Genomic DNA, 12,203 nt, shown 5'->3' with positions numbered 1-12,203 from the left:
CCTGCTATACAGCAAAAGTAAGATGCATTTTAATAGGTTTAACTGCTTTCAGTATTTGAATCCTATTTTTCAGTACTTGAAACCTACAAATCTGGGTTTAACTGCTCTGGTACCAAGGGAAGGGGAACTTACCAACTTGAAGATGGTGTCCAGAGATCCGCAGATTTTTATTTAAACCACTACCACGCTCAATTTAAAGGTTAAACTCATTTCTTTTTCTATAGGAAAAAATGAGATGATGGTGTGCATGGTTGGAACATAGATGAGACCCTTAAATATTTACTTAAAGGCCAAACATTTTTATGTACAGTGCATTCAGAAAGTGTTCATACTAACTTTTTTAGGTCACTTTTTCCTCCTTTTGTTACTTTACACTAAAATGGATATAGTTTACAAAAAACTCCATAATTAAACAACATTAATAGGTTTTTAAACATGATACAAATTAAAAACTGAAATATTATACTTTGACACATTTTTAGACCCTCAGTAACTTTACAGCCCTAAGTCTTCTTGGGTGTGATGCTACAAGCTTGGCACAGCTGGAGTCCAGTCCTTTCTGCAGAACCTCTGCAAGTCTGTCAGATTGAAAGGGTACCATCATGGAAGAGCTTTTTTTTTTTTAAGGTCTCTCTAGTGATTGGGTTTATGTCTGGGCACTTCCTGGGTCACTCAGGGACATTCACAGACTTTTCCCAAAGCCTCTGCGTTGTTTTGGCCGTTTTGGGTCATTGTCCTGTTGGAAAGTCACCCTTTGCCTCAATCAGAGTTCTTGACTGCTCATGAGTTTTCTCAGGAATGTGATCTGTTCATCAGGACAAGCCTCCTGGTGCCTGCTGCTGTAAAAACATCTCCACAGCATGATGTTGCCACCACTGTGCTTCACCACCAGGATAGAATTGGCCAGGTGATGAGCAATGCCTGGTTTCTTCCAGAATTAACACTTGCCATTCAGGCCAAAGAGTTTAGTCATGATTTCTTCAGACCATAGAATCTTGTTTCTTGTGGCTTAAAAATCTTTCTGACAAACTCCAAAGGAGCCATCATGTGCCTTTTACTGAGGTTTTTATTTGACTGCTTTACCCGTAAATGCTCGTTGATGGTTGTTCTTCTTGCAAATTCTCCAAACAAACCTTTGGAGTTCCAGGTTACCAGGTTCTTGGTCTTCTCTCTGACTAAAGCCCTTATACTCATTTTGCTCAGTTTGGTTGTGTGGCTAGCAGTAGAAAGAGTCTTGGTGGTTCTGGACTTGATGGCTTCATTTAGACAGGTTTGTCTTTCCCAATCGTATGCTATCCACTGAATTTTACACATGTGAACTTTAAAAAATGGAAGGAATAAAACTTAAGGACTTAAAAGATAATAACAAACCATTTGGTTCTTGATTTTGGACCTCATGATTATGGGACCTAATTAAATTGAGGATGTCTACAGATTTTTGTTCAAATTAAACTAATTTCTTAAGAGTCTCATTAATGGGTAATGGGCAGGACCAGAGCACATTTTCTATAGCTAAGCTTATCTTTATCTTTCAGGACCACTCTGGGTTTAACCATATCTTTTAATGTAGAGGCAATGAAGTGTGCTATTTATATTCAGATGTTAACCCATCCTATGACTAATCTAGTAGGTATGCACAGCTGCTGGTTTTATACGTGAGAGAGAATTGAATAAGATGAGCCAATTTCAACTTTTTTGTCCACCATATACCAAACACATGTGAAAGCATTTTCAGGAGAAGACAATGCTGGGATACAGCATACAGGTAATGTAAGCAAAAAGTCCCCACCATGTAACTTCTGTTGAAGTCCATTGTTGTGGTGATTTGAAGGAAAGGAATTGTCTTTACAGTACAGATACAGTACAGTTTATTTAGTGCTTTCTTAAGCTATGATGTAAGAGCTGAACACAACAAATAGGGATGCATCGATACCTTTTTTTTTTTTCCCCAGACCGAGTACAAGGTGTTTTTCGGTAGTCGCTCATACAAATACCAATACTGGTCATGTCTCAGCTGCATTCCCATAAGAGCTATTGGCAGTAGAACGAGCAACAGCGCACTTCAAATGTAATGTTTTGGCAACTCCAGTATTCAGTTATCAGTTATGAATAGTTCAGTTAACAATTTCCTGTGGTTTTGTTTGTTTGTTTTGCAAGATATTAACTGTTTAATGTTTAATAATTAATGGGCCTAGTTCGAGAGCTACCAAATCCCCCATCGAGAGCCCAGACGCTTCTCAGCCAAGCCAATCCAAGTCTCCTGTTTACTAATGACCCAAAGCTTTTTGCCAGACTGTCATGAAGAGGGAATGCCACAACAGACTGGTTATAAAGCAGGTAACCTTGCTCCTGAGCCTATTATTATAATATAATTACAAAGCCTGATTTGTCTGTAGCTATCTGCTAGCTGTAATTACAAAACTGTTCACCTAAAAACGTGACATAAATCAGTGGAACAGGGAATAACTGGTATATTTATGGTTTTGATTCCCCATGGTGTAAACCAACATCTTTGTAGATTAAGATTTTAAATAAAGAGCACAGTTTATAAAAAGTATGGTTTTGTGATTTCAGTGGTTTTCTATCTCTTTGGAGTTTATGCTTCACTCACATGCGCAAGTGAAAGAATAAAATAAAATTGAATTTAATGAGGTTTGTACGTGACACGTCTGGTGTGAATTGGCCTTTGGTGTTAATCAGAGACATCACTGAACATTTCATTTAGCTCTGTTTATGCTTCCCTGGTTTACATAGTGGCTATGTAAAGTGTGTGTGGGTGTCCACATAGGCTTGTACATTATGTTAGTGAATTGATTTTAAATTAATTTTGAATTTTGGTTCACTTTGGGAAAACCACACCTGTACAACTGTAAGTAAAGTATGTTTCACTGTCTTCATTGCATCGCAATCCCTTGTTATCAACGACCAGTAGTAGCTGATTGTCAAGAACAACATTCTGGGTAGGAGATGTTATTTTCACTCATGTAGCACTGCCTGTAAACATTTCTCAGCTAGCCTGCCTCCTTGCTGCTGTTTGCTGTTAGTAATGAACTTCTCATGCTGAGTTTTATGCTTAAGATGGTTTATCAGCTTCCTTGTGTTATAGGTAGATGCTGTGGTTCCTCCTCTTGATATTTTCACATAGCACAGTTTGCAGTCTGCTTTGCTTTGATAGGTATCATTAATCGTAATATACGTCCGGATCAGTGTCATTTTGTGTCGTCTGTTCATTAGAGCAACAGCATACACTAACCTTACATCACAAAGTATCAGTTGTATCAGTTGTCAGGGGCGTCTTTTACAAGTAAAAACCCTAATAAAATGGTGATTCCAAAGAAAAGAACATATATACTATATAGTTCTATAACTATATAACTATATTTTATTGCACGACCTCACTTTTTTCAGACTACACGTCCATGAAACTTTAATTTAAATACATGATATATTTGTTATAGTATTATTAGTATTGTTTTTTTATTTTCAAATAAACTGTCAGATTGCAAGTTGGAGTCTTCCACTGTGCTATTACTTGTAAGGTTTTGCCTTAAAACAGGACACGAAACATTGAACAACATTTTCCTTTTCCGTTCAGTATTTTATTGTTCCTGAATCTGTCATCCAAAAGATTATTACTATGGTCTGTATACAACCACAAACCTCATAAAGCTAAGACTTTTCTGAGAGAATAAAGTCCCAAATGTTGGTCAGAAACTATGCATCAGAAACTATGATTATGTCATCATGATATGTCTCTTTAATTGCATTAGCAACTTGCATAAAATGTAAGATGTCTTTTTCCACTGTGGTAGTGCTGGTGGAGTCTCATATGGATTTTTTTATGTGGAAGAATTCACGTTATGCCAGAAAACTGAGGTACTCTGTTGTGGCATGTCTGGCGTCAGCACTTTCAGTGAGAGAGCTGTATTTCTTTCCTTCACTTGAGTAGGGTACCTTAGGGCATCTTCCATTTAAAGCACTCACTAAGGGCTTCTGTTTTAAAGGGGTACTTTTATGAAAAATAAGATTTACACCATCTCTCCTTACCACAAATTATTAGCTGATCAAGGAAGACATGCTTTTGTTTGCTTTTTCAGATTTGCACTGCAGCTATAAGGCTGACAAAACATAACACTGCAGCTGAATTCTGCAATGTGTACATGTGTTCTGTAATGTGTGCTACAGACAGCTGACGAATTAAATGAAAATAAAGGCTCTGTTGCTATGCTGTGGTGGACATTTTGATGGCATTATTTGGGTCCAAATTTCTTTTTACCGATCGTCTTTATCCTATACTGAAACATTTCTATCCTGATGGGCGTGGTCTCTTCCAAGATGACCCCACCTGCTTCCACAGGGCATGAGGGCTCACTGAATGGTGTGATGTAAATCATATACTATGGCCTTTACAGTTACCAGAATGCAACCTAATTGAGCACCTATGGGAGATTTTGGAGTGATGTGTCTGACAGCACTCTCCAACACCATCATCAAAACACCACCTGAGGAAAAATCTTTTGGAAGAATGGTGTTCATCCTCCTAGTACATTTGCAGAGACTTACAGAATCCATGCCAATGCAGATTGAAGTTGTTCTGGTGGCTCATGGTGGCCCAACACCTTAGTAAGTCACTTTATGTTGGTTTTTCCTTTAATTTTTTCACTCTGTATACTGTAACCACTAGAAATTTACTATCCCTTAGGCCCCACCTCCCAACGTTTAAAGGCAAAATTGTAACAGTAGGGTGCAAGTAGATGCAGATGCTACTCCACTTCCACTGTGAAGTTAAATGTGTAAATGCAGCCCATCCCTGTTTATCAAAATCATTCATTTAAAAATGAGTAGTTTAAATATGTAGTTTGAAGCATGTGTCTGGAGCCATCACTGAAACCCTTTAAGACCTATAGAGCAAAGGTATTTTTGAATAATAAAATGACTGTAGGCAAAGAGAGAGATAAACAGTAAGAGAAATACTGTATTGTATTACAGAATGTTCATACCTTTCTGACACTTTAATAACTGTTGACATGAATCTACTGAGGGGACAAGGCATCTTTTCCCAGGATTAGTGAATAATGGCCAGGTTTTGTAGCGATGCCTAAATTAATGGCTTAAGTGGGAGGTTTTTGAACGCATGAGCTCAGGCCAATAGCATCATTAGTGCAATGGAAGGTTACTGTTGTTCAACTATTTATTATTTTTAATGATTGGGGGATAATTGCAGTTAGGAATTTGGAACATATTTCTCAAACTCTGGTTATTTGCTGTGTACAGTATATGCCATTTAGAGAGCAATCAACCCTGGTTTTGTTTGGAACCATCAGCAGTTTATACAATCTCCAGCAAATATTACATAGATGTTCAGAATTGTAAATCAGACTGTTTGCCAGATGAGAGGAGACGGAAATTTGAATTGGATTCATCTAACTTGCAACCCTCAATATATCACATTCTTACTTTATACACAACACAAAGGGGCTAAAATGATCAAAAGAAAAGCAGCCAAGTATAACACACAATACGTAAGAAGTATTTAGGTTATAAATATTTATACTATAGCACTATTCATACATATGCATACATTTACTCATAGAGGATATCGGTTGTTCACTACGTTTAATCAAAATCATTCTAATATTCAATTTCCAGCCATAAGGAGAAAGCCTTTACAACAAGTACTTTAAAAAGCATCACTGATAGTATGAGTGAATTTTATCATTTATCACAATTATTGAAGATTGGACAAATCAAACGGCTCTGCTGTGTAAGAGAAATACAGTCTGGTTTTCTTTCCTAGAGGAAATGTGCACCTCCAGCTCCAGGGCAGACAGGACTGACCACCAGTGAGGATTTTTTTTTTTTTTTTCTGTCAGAGAAACTCTTGGAAATTTTTTTTTTTTAAAGACTGAATGTCTGCACAGGAAGACTGGGGAATAGATTATCTGTGGTGGGCTTTACATAATAACTAGAGAATGGAAAGACATTGTTTTTTTTTAAGTGGTTATTGGATGTTTTGTCTGGTTTTATGTTCTGAGTACAAAACACAGAATACACTCATGGTCCCTAAGGAATAAAATCAGCCTCAATGAGATTTAACTGATTTGCCACATTGCTAAAACAGTAGAGTGTATAAATGTGTGTGTGTGTGTGTGTGTGTGTATATATATATATATATATATATATATATATAGATAGATAGATAGATAGATAGACACACTCCGATCAGCCATAATTGTGTAGGTCCCCTTTGTGCTGTCAGAACAGCTCTGACCCATCGAGGCATGGACTCCACAAGACCTCTGAAGGTGTGCTGTGGTATCTGTCACCAAGGATTAGCAGCAGATCCTTTAAGTCCTGTAAGTTGTGAGGTGGGGTCTCCATGGATTGGACTTATTTGTCCAGCACATCCCACAGATGCTCGATCGGATTGAGATCTGGAGAATTTGGAGGCCAAGTCAACACCTTCAACTTGTTGTCATGTCCCTCAAACCATTCCTGAACAAGTTTGTAGTGTTGAAGGGCACATTATCCCACTGAAAGAGGCCACTTCCATTAGGGAACACCATTCCTAGCCTTCATGTGGATTTTACTTTGTGCAACCTACCTAAATATTGTTGCAGACCAAGTACACCCCTTCATAGCAACAGTGTTCCCTAATGGCAGTGGCCTCTTTCAGCAGGATAATGCGGCATTCCACACTGCAAAAATTGTTCAGGAATGGTTTGAGGAACATGACAAAGAGTTCAGGGTGTTGACTTGGCCTCCAAATTGCCTCAATCCGATCGAGCATCTGTGGGGTGTGCTGGACAAACAAGTCCGATCTATGGAGGCCCCATCTCGCAACTTACAGAACTTAAAGGATCTGCTGCTAATGTCTTGGTGCCAGATACCACAGCTGTGTGTGTGTGTGTGTGTGTGTGTATATTTATATATGAACCCTGTTTATACACTAAATTTAAATATATAAGCTAAATTTAATTTAATGAAGTGAGGTCTTGTATATGTATATATGACCTATGATAAAAGACAGAGTTTATACTGTTATAGAAAAGTGTTTGGCAGCTGACTAAGGAAAAAAAAAAAAAAAGTAGTACTAAGAAGTTTTCATTAGTAAATCTTTCTCTCATTTTATTTTCTTTGGTGCAGTAAACCAGTACTTAAATCTGCATCACTAAACCCTTTCAAATTTAACTTGGATTATTAATGCCCAATACACAGTAGTAAACCATAAACTTTACATGGAAAACCATGGTTAGTAATAACATCATATTTATTACTGTTTGAGTCCTTAATGGGAATGTTCTCTTCTAGATGTCACTTTAATGCAGGATAAAAGTGCACTACAAAGCAAACAGCACTTAAATGAAAACATTTTTAATAAGATGTATTACTGTTTAAACTGGCTAGTAGAAAGATAGGCATATCCATGGTAAATCATTCTTCAAACATATTAATGAGTACGGATGAGTGACAAATTCAAGGAAACCCCAACGTAAAGTGCTTTAGTAAGGTGTTGGGCCACCATGAACCATCTTTAGTGTGCCTTGGCATTGTTACAAGTTTCTGGTACTGGACTGGAGGCATGAACACTTCTTCTAAAAGATATTCCCTCAGAGCACTAACATGTTGCTTCAAAATCTCCTACAGGTGTTCAATTGAGTTGAAATGTGGTTAGTGTGCAGGTCACTGGATGTGATTTACATCATTTTCATCTTGATCTAACCATTCGGTGAGCCTTTGTGCCCTGTGGATGGGGGTGGAGTCATCCTGGAAGTGACCACTCCCATCAGGATAGAAATGTTTCATCATAAAATAAAAGGCGTTCAGTCAGAAGAACTTTGTACTGACTTGAATTTATGCTGCCCTCTAAGGAGACAAGCATACCTAAACTCTGCCAGCAAAATGCCTCATACAGAATAACAAAGACACCATTTTATCTTTCGTTTGTCATCTATCTATATCATATAATGGTTAGTTCCTTCTCATGACTGTCCACAGTCACAAAACAACAAAATAAGGCTGACAGTAATGGATTGATGCTACTTGCAACTAGAGGTGTGCATTGGACCTGGGGACCTGTGGGACCCAACAAGTTGTGGAAACAGGAGGTTGTTACCCTCATGTGGGTCAGAGATGAAGCTCACAGGTTATAAAAGGTCATGTTGATTAACATGGGAGTATACACTGTGGACACTGTGAAATGCGACATTTGGTGTAAATTGGGCTTTACTCATTTATTCATTTATATTTAGTAACTGCTTTATCGTGGTCAGGGTTGCCGTTTTTTAATTGTGTGTATTTTTCTTTAAAGCCCAGGGAGCTGGTACAGGGAACAGGAACTGATGTTTGTATGGCAAACTGTGAAATTTGACAAGCACCAAAAATGAACATTAGCTTAATTACCTCAGGTATTAGTAAAATGTACCAACATTTTGCTGAAGTGCTTGAAAAAGTGTAGTTACTCAGTAATGCATTGTGCATCATCACGTTCCACAACAGTAAATGTGCAGGTATCAATTACTTACTCCCCGAATATATGTAGTGTGTGTACCACTAAACTCCCCTGAACTTGCTCTCACTTGTTTGGCAGGAGAAATATCCAGATGTGGTTCAACTTCCTGAGGGCTGCAGATCTGAGATCATGGTGATCCAGAGTCCACAACTTCCTGGGTAAGTTTTTTTACCTTTGGCAATTCCAAATGCAATGCTTTTTTTCATTGTTAGCATTGTTTAATTGTATCACTATGTTCAACTTGCATTGGTAAACTGTATCACTATGTACCCAGATCTAGACATATCTTGTACATAATGCAGTAACATACATCAAATTATTATAGTAGAGATTTCAAATGATCACCTCCAGAGCGCCAATGTGATCTATTCTGGAAGACGGTGCCTAGAAAAGGAGTGTTTCTAGGTAGAGTTTACACCTCTGAGGTAAAGTCTGTCCCATTCAGAACGCAACAGAAAGACAGAGATCCTTCAAGGCTTGTTGTTTTGGTCAGACTGAAGGACTGATCTGTAGCTTCAACCAATAATGAAAGTCCCAAATGCACCACCTTTCCAGTTAAAGTAAATTGAGAGCTCGTACAGTTAAACATGGTCGCTGTAGAATATAATATCAAACCAATGACATGACAGGCAATCGTGTAGGAAAATCTTATACCAAACCACAACTAAAAATCTGTTACAACACTTAAGGAAGTAACACATTTGAATTGATCTTGCTTGGTGAGATTTTGTGTCTGCATGGAAACAGGTATTTCTCTACTTCAGGTGTACGATGAGCATTTTCTGGAACATTACCGTCAGTAAAGAAGGAACAGTCAAGCCGAAGATTGACCTACTGATGAAAATGCCTGAGCAAGGTGAGGATACTATTTACTGACACACAACACATTCGACAGATTAATCATTTTGAGAGCAACAGTTAAACGATGTGTGTTCGTCTCGCTGTAATGCTGTGGTAGCTCAGCACTTCAAATTCCTGTACTGACACACCCCTTTCCCACACTCACTACAGCCAGGTACTGGAACCAGTGAAGCTTTTTAAGAACAGGTCTCCATTTTCACCAGTTTAAAAAGTCAAGCACACAGATGTGTTTCCTACTGAAAAGTGTGAAAAATAATAACCATGAAACATTTTACAAGTTGTACTTTTAGCCTTGAAAACACAGTTCAAGGGTGGACACATGATAAATCCATTATTTAGCCCACCAGGAAAGTGAAGGCTTCAGTGTGCAGCCCAGTTAACTGACCAGGCTAAAAAGTGGTAGCGAACATATTGTATGGTGAGCTAGTTAGCTATCTAAGTGCATTAATACAGACACAAAGGAGTATGTCACTTCCTACGTAGGGGACAACTCGGCTGTAGTTGTTAACCTTTGCCAAGAAAGGGTCCGAGTTTTCACAGCGCGTTTGCACCCTTGACAAAGAGCCAGGCTGTGATGTTTACTCTTCACGTCAGACATACATTATTCCATTCCGGCTGGCATCTATGTTTCTGATCATGTTTAACTGCAAGGTGACGTCATGTTGGGCTAGAACGAGAGTTATAGGACAGCTTTACACTGCGCTTTGTTTATGTTTTCTAGTAAAACCTGTATGAATAGCATGCCAAGGTTACAGCATCGCAGTGGGTCGCACCACTATGAAGGGCATTTTGTTTAAATTTACTTAGCAAAGAAAAAAAAAAAAAAAAACTTTATTTTGAATGAGGGACAGAAAAAAAAAACAGTGACTTCTACCTGACTTGTCTGCCCTACAACTATGAATTTAAAAAACTACCAGCCCAAACATATGATCTGCTTGTCCCATGTGCCCTGGATATCCATGTGAATTGATTTTAATGGTCATGGACTAGTGCTTTTATGTGTACACATGGGATGGTTTAAGATTAGGTACTGTATCTCCAAATCTATCACCGACAACTAAACTCTAAACTGTTTGATGCATAATGGCCGACCCTGACCTCTGACCCCAGCTGCTTACCAAAAACATGATATGAGGAATATTTTAAACCTGGCTTTGAACATAATACAACACTGAGTTATTTTCTATTTTATATTAAAAAAAAGTATATTTGATGTTATTGTCTGTGCTGTAGTACTGAGACACCATGTTAATGCAACACTGTCAATCTGTTGTTTTCCCCATTTATAAATATAAAATAAAAAATAAAAAAATACACAAAATGTAAAAATCCTCAGTGATAAAGCCTGCTGTCTTTATTAACAGCTCAAAAGTTGGATACGGAAAACGTGGTGGAGTCGGCACCGGAATGCTTTCGGAGTCTTCTGACGGTGTTTGGAGTGGAAGCTACAATCGAAAGTTTAATACAATCTGTATGTTTTTGAACAATCATGCAACACAAAAACACCACAGGCATGTGTATATTTTCTTTATAATTTTATTCAGTATAAACACCACTGTATCATCACCCATTAAGAAATGTATTAATGCCATCTGTACACATTCTGTCATCACATGTACACGTGTGCACATAGCGTATGTAAATATACATCATTAGACAATAGCTAGAAAAATAAATAATTTAAATAGAAAAATGTGACAGCAAAATCCACTTTGTCTTTTGAAAGAGTGAATAGTTTAGTCCTTACTTTATCTGTATCACAGTGATTGTGATTTCTTGAGAGGATTAATAGTAACCTGGGTTTCAGTTTAGCAAGTACACATCCTTTAGTTCCTTGTAGTGAGTCGGTCAATGTTTTGCTCCCTGCAAGTTAACCTATTTGTTTCCACACGTCACAGACTTAAGATTTGGCCTTAGCCCCACACACGTACACTGCCAAGCAAGAGTTTTCACCTTCTAATTAATGAGTGTATTGGCAAGTTTTAAATACTGTAAAATTAACTCTAAATCTAATGAAGGAATGGGTGTAAGTGAATTAACAGTGAAGTTAGAAAAATTAACCAATTGGAAAATAGTAGTAGAACATGGCATTTGTTGTGATAATTGACATTAGCACACGCTCTACATCTCTAGAGGCTTTGCTGATTCTTTTCATTAGATACACTGAAGCTTTAGGTTGTTAATATTTTTCCTTAACTTACTTTTTTCTGCGGCACTAATAGTGATTAAACTGTAACAAACTCCATGTGTCCAAACTTTTGACTGGCAGTGTAGATCAAATTGTTTTGCTTTGTAACAATGAAACTTTCAGTCTTCCCCAAATAAATTTGTCTCTCTTGAATTAGAGTAACAAATGACATCTGATTTGACTTTAAACTACAAAAATGTTTCTATTTTTACTCTTTCACATGTAATGACTACCGAACTAAAAATCTGCAGCACAAGGTATAAACTCTTACAGAGGTACATTAGGAGGAACAGTAAAGAGTTTGGCCGATATTAAAGGCTGTCCATGTTTAAATCCATGAAAATCCTCCGAACTGTTGATTAAGGCCTCGAGAACTGACATGCGCAAATGCGCAGTAAAGTCAAATCAAGTCATGGAATCGTTCAGTTCAACTAAAAAAGAGAAACAGAACTTTAGTGGTTTAAAACAGCATTAGACACAGCAATTGCTAGACCACATCTGAGCTAGAAGGTCATTATTTAAAAATATATATATATATATATATATATATATATATATATACATATATATATACATATATATATACATATATATATATATATATATATATATATATATATATATATATATATATATATATAT

At 37.3% G+C, this 12,203-nt stretch overlaps 1 protein-coding gene across 4 annotated transcripts in view; it reads left to right on the top strand.

Annotated features, from left to right (window-relative positions):
* cenpp (centromere protein P) overlaps window positions 1–12,142 on the top strand; it is an 84,956-nt gene extending 72,814 nt beyond the window's left edge. For all 4 annotated transcript variants that reach the window (XM_034314439.2, XM_026932586.3, XM_026932585.3 and 1 more), the window contains exons 7-9: window positions 8,591–8,670; window positions 9,277–9,368; window positions 10,738–12,142. In XM_034314439.2, coding sequence (XP_034170330.2) covers window positions 8,591–8,670; window positions 9,277–9,368; window positions 10,738–10,856 — 291 coding nt within the window. In that variant the 3' untranslated portion in view covers window positions 10,857–12,142. The remainder of the gene's footprint in view (window positions 1–8,590; window positions 8,671–9,276; window positions 9,369–10,737) is intronic.
* The last annotated feature ends 61 nt before the right edge of the window (window positions 12,143–12,203 follow it).

This window comes from Pangasianodon hypophthalmus, chromosome 20 (genome assembly GCF_027358585.1).
Source record: "Pangasianodon hypophthalmus isolate fPanHyp1 chromosome 20, fPanHyp1.pri, whole genome shotgun sequence".
Taxonomy (NCBI): domain Eukaryota; kingdom Metazoa; phylum Chordata; class Actinopteri; order Siluriformes; family Pangasiidae; genus Pangasianodon; species Pangasianodon hypophthalmus.
This window is presented reverse-complemented; position numbering and strand designations above follow the sequence as displayed.